The sequence below is a fragment of the Triturus cristatus genome, chromosome 6 (assembly GCF_964204655.1).
Source record: "Triturus cristatus chromosome 6, aTriCri1.1, whole genome shotgun sequence".
NCBI classification, from domain to species: Eukaryota; Metazoa; Chordata; class Amphibia; order Caudata; family Salamandridae; genus Triturus; species Triturus cristatus.
Genome location: NC_140589.1, coordinates 220,016,853 through 220,034,123, shown reverse-complemented (window position 1 = coordinate 220,034,123; position 17,271 = coordinate 220,016,853). Strand labels below are relative to the sequence as shown.

The 17,271-nt window shown below is 45.6% G+C and overlaps 1 protein-coding gene across 1 annotated transcript in view; it reads left to right on the top strand.

The window, feature by feature from the left end:
* Positions 1-17,271, top strand: part of LOC146816676 (adhesion G protein-coupled receptor F5-like) — a 956,016-nt gene that overhangs the window by 652,238 nt on the left and 286,507 nt on the right. The window contains exon 13 of the mRNA XM_085610571.1: positions 8,917-9,114. Within this exon, the coding sequence (XP_085466697.1) occupies positions 8,917-9,114 (198 nt within the window). The remainder of the gene's footprint in view (positions 1-8,916; positions 9,115-17,271) is intronic.

Genomic DNA, 17,271 nt, shown 5'->3' with positions numbered 1-17,271 from the left:
ATTCTAATAAAGAATTATGAAACAAAAAAAAAGAATATGGTAAAGATTTCACTCAGTGCTCCATAACTTTGCATGAAACCTTTCTTTTTAACCAACTTGAGGTTCAACATTATGTTATAATATGGCAAACCTCCCCCTTATGATTTTCCTAAAACATTTAGACCTCAGAAGCACCATGAGTGAGAAAAATCTGATTTCCCAAGCAAGTAGAATTAAAACAACTGTACCCTTGACTGCTGTTAAATATCATGTTAAGTACAGATCCTGGTCTACAGGCTGGCTACTTTTCAGATTCTGTATTAAATACCATACCTCTTGTATTTGTATATGGTGGCTGGTAAGGAAATACTAAATTATTATAAAAGCTTCAGGACATCATCTTCACTATTTCCTAAAATGTATGATAATGATCGACTCTTACTGAGATCTCCATCCATTTATACATACTGTTTATTTTATTTATATATTTATTTTGAAGGTTTTATTTAGCGTGAACAAGACCACTTCGGGTATCTGAGCGTTTTACAGGGAAAGATGGCTGAACAAAATAACACTGTATGACATAATTATGTCCTTTTAAGCAAACATCCGTAACTAGGGTTAGATACATTGTTCATGTGAATTTACTCATTCAGTCTGGTTTCTGGGGGCGATGCATTCCAGATCCTTGGAGCGATGCCAGAGAAGGCCCGGTTGTAAGTTTTCTTTTTGGCAGATCATTGTGGTTTCAGAAGAAGAGTGCTTTGATTCCTGTTTGCTTCGCTCCACGCCTGTTTGGGATCTGCATACTGAGGAGGGCGGGACTCCGAGGACCAGCTTCCCTAGCGCCCGGAGCACCATCGGCGCAGCTGGGTCCTCTTCCCAGCCACTCCCCTTGACCAGTGCAGCGACTCGCGGCCCCCGCTTCGCGGGAGCCGCTCGTTGTCATAAATTGCTGCTGACTTTTGGCTCTTGTGTGCTTTGATTCCTGTTTGCTTCGCTCCACGCCTGTTTGGGACCTGCATACTGAGGAGGGCGGGACTGCGAGGACCAGCTTCCCTAGTGCCCGGAGCACCATCGGCGCAGCTGGGTCCTCTTCCCAGCCACTCCCCTTGACCAGCGCAGCGACTCGCGGCCCCCGCTTCGCGGGCGCCGCTCGTTGTCATAAATTGCTGCTGACTTTTGGCTCTTGTGTGCTTTGATTCCTGTTTGCTTCGCTCCACGCCTGTTTGGGACCTGCATACTGAGGAGGGCGGGACTGCGAGGACCAGCTTCCCTAGCGCCCGGAGCACCATCGGCGCAGCTGGGTCCTCTTCCCAGCCACTCCCCTTGACCAGCGCAGCGACTCGCGGCCCCCGCTTCGCGGGAGCCGCTCGTTGTCATAAATTGCTGCTGACTTTTGGCTCTTGTGTGCTTTGATTCCTGTTTGCTTCGCTCCACGCCTGTTTGGGACCTGCATACTGAGGAGGGCGGGACTGCGAGGACCAGCTTCCCTAGCGCCCGGAGCACCATCGGCGCAGCTGGGTCCTCTTCCCAGCCACTCCCCTTGACCAGCGCAGCGACTCGCGGCCCCCGCTTCGCGGGCGCCGCTCGTTGTCATAAATTGCTGCTGACTTTTGGCTCTTGTGTGCTTTGATTCCTGTTTGCTTCGCTCCACGCCTGTTCGGGACCTGCATACTGAGGAGGGCGGGACTGCGAGGACCAGCTTCCCTAGCGCCCGGAGCACCATCGGCGCAGCTGGGTCCTCTTCCCAGCCACTCCCCTTGACCAGCGCAGCGCAGCGACTCGCGGCCTCCGCTTCGCGGGAGCCGCTCGTTGTCATAAATTGCTGCTGACTTTTGGCTCTTGTGTGCTTTGATTCCTGTTTGCTTCGCTCCACGCCTGTTTGGGACCTGCATACTGAGGAGGGCGGGACTGCGAGGACCAGCTTCCCTAGCGCCCGGAGCACCATCGGCGCAGCTGGGTCCTCTTCCCAGCCACTCCCCTTGACCAGCGCAGCGCAGCGACTCGCGGCCCCCGCTTCGCGGGAGCCGCTCGTTGTCATAAATTGCTGCTGACTTTTGGCTCTTGTGTGCTTTGATTCCTGTTTGCTTCGCTCCACGCCTGTTTGGGACCTGCATACTGAGGAGGGCGGGACTGCGAGGACCAGCTTCCCTAGCGCCCGGAGCACCATCGGCGCAGCTGGGTCCTCTTCCCAGCCACTCCCCTTGACCAGCGCAGCGCAGCGACTCGCGGCCCCCGCTTCGCGGGAGCCGCTCGTTGTCATAAATTGCTGCTGACTTTTGGCTCTTGTGTGCTTTGATTCCTGTTTGCTTCGCTCCACGCCTGTTTGGGACCTGCATACTGAGGAGGGCGGGACTGCGAGGACCAGCTTCCCTAGCGCCCGGAGCACCATCGGCGCAGCTGGGTCCTCTTCCCAGCCACTCCCCTTGACCAGCGCAGCGACTCGCGCCCCCGCTTCGCGGGCGCCGCTCGTTGTCATAAATTGCTGCTGACTTTTGGCTCTTGTGTGCTTTGATTCCTGTTTGCTTCGCTCCACGCCTGTTCGGGACCTGCATACTGAGGAGGGCGGGACTGCGAGGACCAGCTTCCCTAGCGCCCGGAGCACCATCGGCGCAGCTGGGTCCTCTTCCCAGCCACTCCCCTTGACCAGCGCAGCGCAGCGACTCGCGGCCCCCACTTCGCGGGCGCCGCTCGTTGTCATAAATTGCTGCTGACTTTTGGCTCTTGTGTGCTTTGATTACTGTTTGCTTCGCTCCACGCCTGTTTGGGACCTGCATACTGAGGAGGGCGGGACTGCGAGGACCAGCTTCCCTAGCGCCCAGAGCACCATCGGCGCAGCTGGGTCCTCTTCCCAGCCACTCCCCTTAGCTACCTTGGCTTACGTATATCGCAGCAACATTTGCGCCAGCGGAACGCGCGCGGAACGAAGAGCGGGGCGAAGACCGGGTAAAGAGCAGGCCGTTTGAGGCCGTTCGAGGACGGCCGAGGCACGGCCAAGGCCTTATTGAATCACAAATCCAAATTACTTACTATCGGAAGACTTATATGAGAATGTCGGCCAGAGAAACTAGAAGCAGATCCTCCCAGGCTGTAGGAGCGGCTAAAGGTACTCTAGACACTTGCTTTGCCAAAGCAGGCTCATTAATAATTGATGAAATATCCATTCTTGAAAGGCGAATATCCCAAGAGATTGACTGGGTTAGAAGATCTTCACTGGGTCCCCTTGCACTTGCTACCACGCCTGAACAAACTGGTGCCCCTAAAATGGTAGATTCTAGGGGGACAAATGTTACTCCTGAATTAGCCGACCTGTGCAGTCCTACTTCAAATACTACTGATTGCGAGATGTCCGCTATCACGGAGTTAAGCATTTTACCTCTCCCCTGTACCAGGCCACCATCACTTCCCTCGAATGCTACTCAAACCCTCCCTATTGGTGATACAATTACCGAGTGCCCCATTTCTAATTTAGACTCATCACAGAGGACGAGGAAAGGAGCAATTCCTAAAAGGAAAATTACAAAAGAAGTTGGCTCAATTGGAGGACGCAAGGTGAATACTCTCAAACGCAATTCTAAGAATGAGTTGATTCACAAGACTTCCAAAACTAAGACACCGAGCCAATACGGGAAAAATAGGTTATCACCCGCTCTAACTACGTCTGAGCTATCCCCCAGTCTTAATTGTCCAGCAGGGAATGAGCCACCCTCTCTCTTGGACATTCGAGTCCTCCTAAGGGAAATTTCATAGAGAACAAGAATATATGTCTGTTCCAAGAAACCTGGATGAGGGAAGATCTTACCCGCACTGGCTTCGCCGTTTTCTCTAAGAATGCTAAATGGAGTGGCAAAGGCCGCCCTTCTGGTGGTCTTGCAATCTGGATAGCCACAGAATTAGGTTGTAGGGCTGCCCCTTTGCTAGTAAATTCAGAGGATATTTTGGCTGTATTACTGGAGTGGCCAGGTTTGCATCGCCTCTTGGTAATAAATGTCTATTCGAGGCCAGTTAGTATCTCGAAAGAATCTTGTACTATCGATGAGCTCGATCTTGCCCTTAATACAATTCCTGAGGGCACCCCTTATATAATAGGTGGAGATCTGAACTGTCATTTCGAGCCACTCATGGGTCCATTGGATGGTTTGACCAAGGAGGAGGATCTTGCCTGGTCTATACCACCCTCCCAGCTACTGGCCCCAAGAGTGTGGTCTCCTCTGGCGGTGCAAATCACATCTCTTACTCTTAAACACGGACTCAGGGCCTGTAATGGAAGGCTACCATCAGATATTCCTCCAAAATGCACCTTCCACAGAGAGGGCAAAACATCAAGTCTTGATTACATTTTGGTCCCACTGGCCCTGTGGTCACAATTAAGTGATTTTCGCATACTGCCAAGAGAAGACAGTGACCATCATGCTTTGGAGCTTGAGCTACACTGCTCCGGTCTGGAACCTAGGGAAAAGAATAGGGAGCCTCCTGTTGTGGGGCTATCTCTCTCAAATAATAGACGCAGAATAAAATGGGAGAACTTAGTAGCCAAACAAGGGCTGTTACCTAAGCTATACGCCCTACTTACTCCCATGCTAGAGAAGGCCCAAGTCCTAAACACCCAATCTAACATGCTGGGATTATTTACTAAATTGGGCCAGCTGCATGCAGATCTTATTACATCTATATCAGGAATTTTAACTAGTAAATCCAAAAAGGCCTGTGGGTTTACTCCCGGTCCCTCCTGGTATAATTCTGCATGTAGGAAGGCTAAAAGCGATCTTCTCTCTACAATTAAGACAGGACAAGGCCGGATAGAAATTAGCGAACGAAGACTGGCATACAAATCCCTAATCAAGAATGCAAAACTTGAATGGGAACATGAAAAATGGGAGAAACTAACGAAATTCTTGGCATGCAGAGACTCACGAAATTTCTGGCGTTGTGTAAACACAGGTTCAGAGGAGTTGGTCTCTGCAGTTGAACCTAACATCTCAGCCAAGACCTGGCAGGACCATTTTCAGTCCCTATATATGTCACCTGAGGGGACTGGAGCGGATCCTGTCCAGGTAGAAACAGACATACCATCGGCTTTGTCTCTCTCTTTTTCACTCAAAGAAGTCAAAATAGCTATCATGGGTCTGGCGTCAGGAAAGGCACCGGGTTTGGATGGCCTGCCGGGAGACCTATTCAAACAGGAACCCGAAGTCTGGGCACCCTATTTTTTGCTTTTATTTAATTCTATTCTAAAGGGCATGGAGCTGCCCGACACTTGGCTGGGCGCAGAGATTGTCCCAATTTTTAAAAAGGGTTCGCCTCTGCTCCCAGCCAATTTACAGACCAATCAGTCTTATTGATGTCTCCCAAAAACTATTTGGCAGACTCATCCTCAATCACCTACAAGACTGGATCGAGGAATCGAACATTATGAGCACATACCAGGCTGGTTTTAGAAGAAAAGTCTCTACCATTGACCAGATTTTTCGTTTAAATTGCATTCACTGGAAGACCGTTTTAATAGAGGGCGGCACTCTATATACGATTTTTGTTGATTTACGTGCCGCGTTTGATTTAGTGCCCAGGGATAAATTGTGGGTCGTCTTGGACGATCTTGGTGTCCCAAATGATATATTAGGCATTTTAAGAAGATTGCACCTGGGTAATTTCGCAAGGGTGAGGTTTGGAAGGGGGGGCACCCTTACTGATCGTCTCCCCGTTGACAGGGGGGTTAGACAGGGTTGTGTGCTGGCACCGACTCTTTTCTGCCTTTTTGTCAACGGGGTGATCAGCCATTTGAATGCACTGGAAAATATTGATGCTCCTAGGCTTGGAGGCACGGGGGTACCTGCTATTCTTTTTGCAGATGATACCCTGTTGCTCTCCAAGTCCCCTATGGGCATCCAACCGATCCTCGATGGATTCGCAAATTTCTGTGCGATTCGGGGGTTGGAGATCAATGCTTCTAAAACCAAGTACATGATCTTCAACCCCACCCCGAAAACACTCGCAAATCCTACTCTTGGGCCCTCTAGGCTGGAGAGGGTCTTTACATTTGAGTACTTAGGGATAACATTAAATGAGTCTATGACCTGGGATTCGCATCGCACCAGGGCGAGACTTAAATTAACTCAAATGACAGGAGGATTGGCAAGGATGTCCCGTGGACTGTCTTACCAGCCGTTTTCCCCTCGTTTACAAATCTATAGAATGCAGGCAAAAGGGGCAGTGACCTATGGAGCTGAACTTTGGGGGCATTCTGCCACCCAGACCATGCAGGTCACTGAGAATAATTTTATCAGGCAACTAACGGGCCTTCCGCCTAGTACCCCACTTTTACCACTGAGATTGGATTTAGGCCTTAGACCAATCACAGAAGAATTGGGCCTTAAACCCCTATTGTATTGGCGGAAACTATGGTCGGTACCAGAATTGTCTAATTACAGATCTGAGCTTCAGGAAATCATGAGACTATGTAATCCTGCATGGTTCCCTTGGCTCAGACATATTAAACTAACATGTGAGGCAATAGGCAGACAGAATCTATGGTCTGATCCAGAAAATACCTGCCCTAGAACTTCACGACAGTCCCTATCAAAATCCTACTATGAATATCATTTGTGCACTCACATCAATAACACTGAGGAGAGGTCCCTAACGGGTAAATTCTTGGGGACAAAAGACTCATATCTCCAGGAGCTTGTATATGATAACATTGGCCCCCCGCTTACTAGGAAGCTTTTTATGCAATGGCGGTATGGCACCCTTCCTCTCAAAGTGCACACTGCTTGCTGGACAAATTCTGAGACTTCACTACAATGCCCAGCCTGCGCCTACGCGAGGGAGTGTGACTTGCACATAATATTCTTCTGTCCAGCATACAGAAGAGCAAGAAACTACTGGCTTGTTCCAATACTTAAAAATCTGGGTTTCAGGCGCTATTTTCCTGCTTATAGGATTCTGAAAAGAGATTTGTCGGCCCCAATTGTATTTGCAGTTGCAAAATTCTTAACATCAATGTGGCACAGCCGTAATCAATGCATTAAGTCATCATCAAACGAATGATTGTTTTATATTCTGGTCAATTGATTGTAAATTGCAAATGTATTTTATCTTCATGAGTTGTTTTATGTTGTAACCCTTTTATGGTCCGTGTGACCGAAATAAAGAAATGAGAAAGAAGAAGAGTGCTGGAATTTCCGGAGGATCTGTTACCACATGAGAGCACCAGTTTCTGGGCCAGGAAACTCAGGATATTGTGATGAAGGCTTTTGTGAGTCATGCAGGTGATTTTTAGTTGAATTCTTGCTTCGAATGGTAGCCAATTGAGGGCTTTCAGGTCGGGGGAAATGTGGCAGTTTCTTTTGAGCCTATGATGAGTCTGGCCGCTGAGTTGAGTGAAGCTCTTAGAGGGGCCGTTGTAGATCTAGGAAGTCCGCAGCGAGTTGCACCCCGTAGTCTAGTTTGGGGATTACTAGTGCTTGTACTGCTAATTTGAAGTTATTTGCGGGAAGGAAGGGTTTTAATTTTCTCAAAATGTTCATCTGTATGTTTGCTCCTTTAGTTGTGGCACTGATATGTTTCTGCATATTTAGATTCCTGTCAAGTGTTAAGCCCAGCTATTTCGCTGAGTCAATAATATGAGGTTGGCAGTTGAGCCCTGTTAATTGTTTAATCCATTCTTCAATGATGGTTGTTTGGCTGGGTGGAGCAATTAGGAGGAATTCAGTCTAGAGGGTGTTTTACTTAGAGTTGAATTGAGAGATCTGACATTCTCCAGAGAGGAGACCTTTAAGTACAGTTGTGTATCATCTGCATACATGTGGTAGTGGATGTTGGAGGAGCTGAGGATTTTGGTGAGCGGTTCCATGAATAGGTTGAATAGTGTAGGCGAGAGGGATGAGCCCTGCGGGACTCCTAATGTGACTGGGATGGACATGGATAAGGCATGATTGACCTTGAATCTTTGGGATCTGTTTTGGAGGAAAGAGTTAAACCAATTTAGTACAGATCCTGATAAGCCCCTTCTATATTTTAGGAGGTCCAGAAGATTGTCATGTTTTCGGTGTCAAATGCCGAAGATAGGTCGAGCAGGATTAGCAGGCAGGCTTCATTTCGAAACCGGATTGATATTGGTTGAGCAGGTTGAAATGGTCAATGTGGTTATTCAGCTGGATGTGTACAAATTTTTCCAGGAGTTTAGCCACAGTTGGGATAATGGAAATCAGACGATAATTATTCAAGTCCGTGTGGTCAGCCGTTGGTTTGTTTAGGATGGGGGACACCTGCCCAGATTTGAGGTTTTCTGGAATAATGCCATAAATCAGAGAGGTATTGATAATTTTGGTTCATAGTGGCAGTATCAGAGGTATGAACTCTTTTAAGTGATTGGCGGGAAGAGGATCTATGCAGTGGTTAGAAAGGTTCAATGACATGAGCGTGTTTAAGATAGCTTCTGCACTATAGGTTTTGGAGGAGGACAATGCGGCACTATTTTTGATGGCGAACTTTGATGTGTATATGTTACGTTTGTCTCAAATATAAAAAGTTTTTTTGTTATTTATGAAAATCAGAAAATATAACCTGTTGAAGCCAGCGGACATAACTTTATCAGAAGAAAAAAAAGACAACAATCCGCACGCAGCCTTCTCTTAATTCTCAGTTAAGACCTACACCACTGACACAAAACAATTCTTAAATCTGCACCTGCATGTAAGGGGAAAACCAGACTCTGCAGTCCGACTTAGGAGTAGGTGTCATGTTTAGTGGCATGCTTGTTCTACCTGTCATTTTTTATTATAGTTAATCATTTGTGATAATATCGACCTTTCACTTGTTTACATATCACACAAAGAGAATCACACTGAGTCAGATATGAGATCAACTCTTGAACCATGACATCAAATGAAATGATTTGAAGTATAATTGAACATATTTTGCTTTTTTTTGCAGCAAATGTGACAATAACAGGCAACTCAACTATGTCAGAAAAAGACACTTTGAGCCTCGTGTGTAGTACTGATGTACCAACTTATGAAAGCATGACATGGCAAGTGGTGAGGAAGGCTGGAGGCTCGCCTGACCTTCAAGCATACTACAGAAACAACAATACAGTTCTTTATATGCCAAATGTACTCCAGTATTGGGAAGGTGAGTAGAAACAGTTACAATTATGTTCTGCATTTTCTTGCAATATGCCCCTAAACCAAGCTTCAAAACTGTGCTCGTAATAAACAAAAACATTAGCCACAACCCCTGATATCACTTGACTGGCTCACAATTTGGACATCTTTTGACTATGCTTACGAGGTATACTACAAGGAATGTACCAGAAGTTCGAAAGTATTTTGTACCTAAAGCATTTCCTTTAGAAATGAAGTAAATGAGAAGGGTTCTTTTTATCATGGAAATTATGGATAGTGCTTTAGGGCAAAAAATAGGTCATATTTTCTATGAGTTATCAAATATCTTCCTCATCAAATTAAGTACAACATTCTGACATCCATAGTGAAACAAACTTCCAACACTAGCAGCAGTGAGTTAAATTTCTAGTAATCAACTGCAGACTCACCACAGAGTTTTAAAGAACACTAATATTTTGTATTCAAGACAAAGTGAAGCACTCATGAACAGCAATGTGATGGACCAGGAGCTGTTGAAGAGAACTCTGCAGTAAATGAAGCATGAAACCAGCATGTTATATAAGGGGAGGTGTGAATTTATAGTATTTGGAGGTATAATTTATTTTGTTGGGCCCAGGGCCTGGCTTGAGGCTAACTCCCCACTCCCTTATGGTCTGCAACGAAGCTTGCATGGCACTGCAGTAATCCCTTGGCTAATCCTTGATTGGCATGTTTAACTTTCCTATACGGTTACAGTATATAGTGCAAAATACACCCATGGAATGGAAAGTTAATTTGTGGACTGCAGCACGTATTGTGCCATCCACTAGTGCAACAAAGGAAAACATGGGTTTAAGCCTACCATTGTAGCCAGATTGCTGCAGTTGAATCCTGCAGCCTGACCTGTCAAAATAACCCTTTTGACAGGGAAACCCTTCGATTTAAATAATAATAGGCACCCTACCTTGTAGCACACAATGTAGGGTGTATTGTATTTAAAAGTGGGACATACACAAATGTCATATTACCTTGTCACTGAAGTTAGAAGTCCCAAAAAGCTATTTTCACTCTGGGTAGCCCTGGCTAGCCTATGGGGAATCTAAAGTATAGATTAAAATTGTAGTTATTCTGTTATTAGGTTTGGGACCAGCTAGAAAAATTATTCAACCACTGTTTTAAACATTTATCAAATGGCTCCCAGAGCAAATACCGTTGCCTAGTTGTGAGAAGTTGCTTGTCTTCCCTTGCAGAAAGAAGTTAGGAGTGGGCTCAGGAACTCCATTAAAAAAACTACCTCTTCAGCAGTAAATGTAAAGTGAGACCTGGGGAATGGCAGTCCCAGGTCGCAAGCCGGCTCTGAGTCTAGTAAGAGGGAAGCATCCCAGAATCATTTTTAAGTGACAACAATGGAGGGGATTGCTCATTTGCCCTGCCAATCCTCTGTGTGGACAGAACGGTTCTTCACAAGGGAGAAAGTGTCTCCCCATCTTGGATTTTAGGAAACAGGTGAACTGTGGGGTTGCTTGCAGCTCGGCAAACAGGAACTGTTGGAAAATTAGGTAGGGTTGCCACAAAAAATGTTTACCCTCATTGCTTAGAGAGGAACCAGCCCCCTACCCCCACTTACTAGCTAGGGTGCACCATAAATGCAGCACCTCAAGGCACCTTCCTCACTATACTTTCTGAGCCGTGAAACAGAAAGAAGACTGCTCTTGCTGTTTGAGACCTGTGTGGAGACCTGAATGGCTGGACCTAATCTCATTTACAGCTTTACAGTTGGCAGCAGAGGATTACATTGACTACACATCCAATTGAGTATAGGAAAGTACAAAAAAAAGCATATATTAGTTATGGAGGAACTATGTGTATGTGGGTGCTACATCAGGCCGTACCTTTGCTACCTACAGACTTCAACAAGAGTATGGTCAGATGCCTTGCTTAATGTAATTATAATGCCCATGTTTTCTCATATTTCAGCCACCTTATTTTACCAATGTCATATTGTTTCCTCAATCTTCTTACCCCAGATTGGCCACTCTATTCAAACTTTTCTTCATTTTTGTTTACTTGCAAAATAATATGCACGCATGTCAAATTGATTCTCTTGTTCTCCCTCTAGACAGAGGTTGATAAATACAGACCATCACCTGTACTCTACACCTTTTATTCACTGAGTAGTCATTGTAAATATCACCTTCATTTGAGTACGAGTTTGCCTTTTTCTATTGTCTCTGGTCACGCATTTTTGGAGCTAGCAGACTGCCTCTCAACATCTTTTGGCTATGGCCGTTATATCTTGCTAGACTATAATACTGGCACATAATTTACATGCTTGGAAAAGTCACTCAAATGAAGCGCTTGTCAGTTGTATTTGCTATTTAAGAAATCCTCAACTGCATAAGCATCGGACCATAGAACTGTCAACTATATGTTAATGAGTTAAGAAGTCTGCAAATAACCCTCTTCAAAGTTTGATATTGTTGATTTTATTTGGAAATTAACTTTATTGAACATACAACTATACTAAGTATGGGCATTGGGCTTATTTTCAAAAACAAATTTGAATAAAGATTTAAACTTTTGTCCTGAAGTGGCCACCTGACCAGTTGCAACAGTGCCTGATGGGACCCTGCTTATTTCCTCTGCTGGAATGTGTCCTTACCCCTAAGTGCTGTCCCTGAGGTACTCTGACCCTTGGCTGTACCTGTCTGGACTTTTCGCACAAGCTCTGAAAAACATTAGGAAAATGTATGACTTCCAGCTGCTGGAGTACCAAAATGAACCAGTCTGGGCAAAGGGGCAACTTTACTGGGCTGAAATACCAGGTTTACCCCCAGTTGGACCTTTGTCACAGCAACAAATCCATTTCATTGGGTCCTCTGTGGGAAGGTATCCTGCCTCGTGGAACTATTTGGAGGATACAGCCTGCACCCTTGTCCCACTGGAGGATTCTAAGCTCTGAAAAAAGAAACTAAGCGCCTGATTTGGATTTTGACAGAGAGGGTACTCCACGGGAGTACCCACTCTGGCAAATCAAAGTTCTGCCCTCCTCATTTAGAGTTGGGCAGGACTTCAGTATGTAGACGGTGGAAACGACTGCATCCCCACTGTGCACATACATTTCTGAAGGCCCTACAAAGTAAGGGCCATCTGAGGTTTGGTCATGTGTCCGCCCACCCTATTCAGAGTGGGCAAACACAAGGCCAGTTTTAACTGTCCATCAATGCCAGATATAATTTTGCAGTAAGGGGCAGAGAAAACTACAAAAGGACCCCCTTGCCATGGGAAAACACTGCCAGGGAGAGGGGGCCATCGATTTCTTTTCTTTTCTAAAACAAAATCCTTACTTGGGATTTTGTTTTTGTAAATAAAACAAATGATGGAACAACTCCATCATATTGATAAACTCATCAGTCAACCTTTCAACGTATTGACTGGAACTGCAAGTTTCTGTAAATGCAAGAGGTGTCTGCTGGGACGGCTGACATCTCTAAATTTGGAGACCAGAGTACCCTGGCCAAGTAAGGAGTAAAGCACTCTGCCATGGTGACAGTACTAAATCTGTTTGCCAAAGTCAAATGACCGGGTCTAGGCATGAAAAGTATCCTGATGACTAAAGGACTTGCCTGGGCACAAATTGTAACTTTCTTCACTCTGAGATTTTCCTGCCAAAACGAATATGTTGGTTGGACTTGCCCTTCTGCAGGATCACCATCAAACGTTTTGCCTTCTCCCCTCTTGTTTTCTGAATGGTGTTGCTGTTTGCTTTGGAACTCTCTCGTCGTCAACGCTGCCTTCAACAAGAGGCTTGCGATTCAAGGGCCTGCATTGTAATGACCTGCCTAGCAGTTTTGTCCGAGGGGTTAGGAGGTTGATGCGCAGTCCTTGCACTGGAAGAATTGTCACAACAGATGCAATGCATTGTCCCTGTTCGGGGTTGCGCCACACAGCAAAGGAGATGAGTCAGTTCTGCTGGATCCACAGATGGCCTAGGATTCAGGCCCATATCCATGGGTCCAGTACTGGAGTGGCACCATGTGGGAGGGTAGAACTCACAATTGCAGAGTCCAGGTGCTGGTTACAGGAGACTAGTCAGGGGACTTACTCTGGGAGGCCTGGGTACAGGATGCAGGTCCAGTCCTTCTCACCCAGGCAGAAGGACAGCAGGCCAGGCAGTTCTTCAGGGCAGCAGTCCAGCAGAGTGGTAGTTCTTGAAGCAGCACAGCAGTCCTCCTTCCTGGCTCTAGATCAGTCTTCCACAGGTCCTGAAGTGTAGCAAAGAGTTGGTGTCTGAGGTCCAGTATTTGTAACTGGTGCCCGCTTTGAAGTGGGTGAAGCTTCTAGGGTATTTCCTTTGAAGTGCATACATTTCCTGCCTCCCCTGACTTCAGACTATGGTATCTGGGTATGCAATCCTTTGTGTGAAGATAGGGAACAGCCTATTCAGGTGTCAGTAGGGCTGTGCCTGCCTCTCCCATTCCATCCTGGCAGTGATGGCCCATCCAGGGACACCCAAGCTTTGTGTGAGGCTGTCTAGAAGGAATACACCCAGGAATAGACCCAGAGTCAGGTTGCAATCAATAAATGGCTAACGCTGAGGCAAGAAAATGCCAACTTATTAAAAGTACAACAACTGGGGGAGGGGGGAAGGCCCAAAAGGACCAGAGCCAGGTAGGGCTGTACTAAATTGAATACAAAAAAAGGAGGAACCTGGCTCTGTTTGACCCTCTGCTCTTATTATTTTCGAGCAAGAAACAGACCACTATCTTTTCTGCTTGAATGGAGTTTTTATTAAACCATTCCTATTCTTTTCAATTTTTTATGTTTATCAAAAAGATTTTGATTGCATGAGAAGTGACACACAGTTTTCAAATTAACATACAAAACATGAAAAATACTTATAACAATTCACAATACACAACACATGAAATGCTTATATACAAAAACATTTATATACAATAACGTTGGCCTTTTACATCATAACATAAGAGTAATCCTATCGCTATCTTGCTTTTGGAGCCAAACATGTGCCAAACACGGTAAAATATTTAGAGTGTGTGCGTGGGCGTACGATTTAATGCAAACCCTCACGTCACAACAAGTTTATTCAAATTTCTCCGTGTTGAAAAAAAGTGCTGATGCGTTTCAAGACCCAGTCCTCTGGTGCCGGGACTCTCATCAGGGCTTCATGTTAATGGTCAGCGATTTATGATTGCCTGATTCTCAAATAGAGCTGCTGCTCTTTCTCCTATTTGCGTGATGACCAGGGACGGAAATCACCGCAGTGCGCTTCGTAGTTAATGCCGGGGGAATTTCTTTCAAACTTTCCCGGGTCGCTCAGAGAACGGCGTCTATTTCTGTAATCATTGCATCCTGTTTTAAATCTGAGCACATCCATATTCAATATCCTATACGAACTAGCAACTTCACTTTCAGCAGGGCATTCCCCTTGTATCCACACACTCTAAATATTTTCCTGTGTTTGGCCCATGCTGGCTCCAAATGCAAGATAGCAATAGGGTTACTCTTATGTTATAATGCAAAAGGCCAACATTATTGTATATAAATGTGTTTGTATATAAGCATTTCATGCGCTGTCTATTGTGAATTGTTATAAGTATTTTTCATGTTTTGAATGTTAATTTGAAAAATGTGTGTCACTTCTCATGCAATCAAAATCTTTTTGATAAACATAAACAATTGCTAAGAATAGGAATGGTTTAATAAAACTCCATTCAAGCAGAAAAGATAGTGGTCTGTTTGTTGCCCGAAAATAATAAGAGCAGAAGGTCAAACGAAGCCAGGTTCCCCCTTTTTTTGTATTCAACTTATTAAAAGTGGCATTTTCAACATTGTATACTATACCATGAAAGAGGTTTTTTTCACTACAATTAGAAGGACCTCAATCAAAAACTGTTTACCTGTTCTCACTTGGAAGTTATCCTCATTACATGTAATTAGGCAACTCCAATGTTATCCTGTGAGAGAGTCAGGTCTTGCAGAAGAGAAAAATAAATTAAAGAGTTTTTCACTACCACTACATGTCCAACTGTTGAAATACATAGCACCCTGCACTGTGGGTAGTTTAGAGCCTTCCTTAGGGGTGACATATGTGTGATAAAAAGGAAGGTTTGGGCCAGACTAGGTGTTTAGTTTGCCTGCAATGACACGCTTGAAACACGTTTAAAAGGCTACTCAAGTGGGTCACACTGTTGTGAGGTACAACAAGGTCCACGCTAAGAGGCCCATTAGGATGGCGGACGGATCGCCACCGCCGAGCCGGCGGTAGCCACCATCGGCCCGGCGGGGGCGATCCGCCCGCCATCCATGCCTGATTGATCTCCCGCCATATTAGTATGGCTGGGGGTTCCACGGCGGACGTAAAGACCATCCGCCGCTTTTCTGCCTGTCGACTCGTCGACTGGGTGGAAAAAGGGCACAATAGGTTGGCGGGGGGTCTGAAAGACACCGCCATCCATATTATGATGCAGGCGGAGATTCGCCTTTCCATGGTGGCATTGCCGCCATGGAAAGGCATGCGGTTCTTGCTGTTGGAGGGGTGGGGGGTGGACATGGGGGAAACCTATGGTACCCCCCTCATTGCAATGCACTACGTGGCAGGCACCACGTGGTGCCTGCCATGTAGTGCATGGCAATGCTGTGCACAGTCCTTTTACATTGCGAGCGGGTCTGCAGCCAGCAGATCCACCAGCAATGTAAAAGGCCCAGGATGCGCCCGCCAGTGTGGCGGGCACATCCTAATTTACATGGCGGGACCCCCGCAACTTCGGCGGTCGGTCCCTGGCTCAGTTGCGATGGTACGCCCGCCATCATAATGGACCCCTAAGTCTCAATTTTTGGCTACACTTTTCAACTTGACACTTTTTCTACAGTAACTTTTTTACTTGTTTTACACTTACATGATAATGTGCTTATAAATTATTATGCACGCAGTTTATTTCTTAGTAAACATATTAACATTTTGCTTGTACACTCTATCAAGGCTAGGGATATTCAACTTGATGCCCTTGCATTTGGTTGTCCGGTTGGAGACAGCTCTAAGGCTCGATTAGAAGTTTCTCTCATATTACTATTGCATTAGGAGGATCTGCATGTAAATTCTTCTTCGTAGGAACATGGTGTAACCGGACTTTAGATTCTGTGCCTGCAATTTGAACTCAGCGTCAGCGTTTTCAAACCCACTCCGTCTGGTGTACAGTACACGGCGCAACTGAGTTTACAGAGATCCCAACCAATTTACATAATTTGAATTACAGACAACAAACTAGTGCTGCTCTTTGATGTCCCCAATTTTCTCTGGGACTGGAGCAGTAACCTGATTCATACATTTTCGATTTGTGATGCCAATGACTAGGACTTCTTTTCTCGAGAAGGGTAGGTTTGGAACCTCAACAGTTCTAACAGTTGAACAAGTGTCTATCAAAAAGGCCACAGGATGTCGATTAACTTCTCTAGTCACATACACGCCACTATGATCCAATTCTAGACTTCCATCAAGCACACACCTCTGCTCCTCTCTCAGGCACCGTCATTGGGCTTGCACGAAGTCTGTGGAGCTCCCAAACATTATGGGAATCAGGGCAATTTGGAGTATAAATGAGTTGTGTGGAACTCTGTTGCTTGGTAGGTAATTGGGATTCCCTCCTTACATATTCACTGGTCCAAGGGGATTTTGTGGTGGACCTAGTTTTGGGGATTTTTAAAGGTGCCAATGGGGGTCTAGGTACTGGGGAAAGTCTCCCTGCATCGTGAAATTTTCAGCTTGGGCATCAATAATTTATTGATCCTTAGTGACATTCCCAATTGCAATGACTGAGCTTGTTACAGATATAATGAAGATAACATTTTTTAAAACACGTATGCTGTTTCCTGCAGTGCTTAATTGGAGCTGGTGGTTTCCTGTGTTTGGCACCTGCACTTAATCGTCAACATTGGCATGTATGACAGTCTGCCTAAGGTGGCATTGTCTGGCTAATTTAGAGATGACTACAGCAAGAGTGAATTATTATTAATCATTAAAAAATGACTCTTACCTACTGCCCAAACCATTCTTATGGCGTTGGGGGCCTGAGATCGTCTGAATTGTCACACACATTGGAATGTGATAGTTAGTAGTTGTGTTGTTACTGTCATTGGCAGAATAGCAGTTGCAATCTGTGGTGCA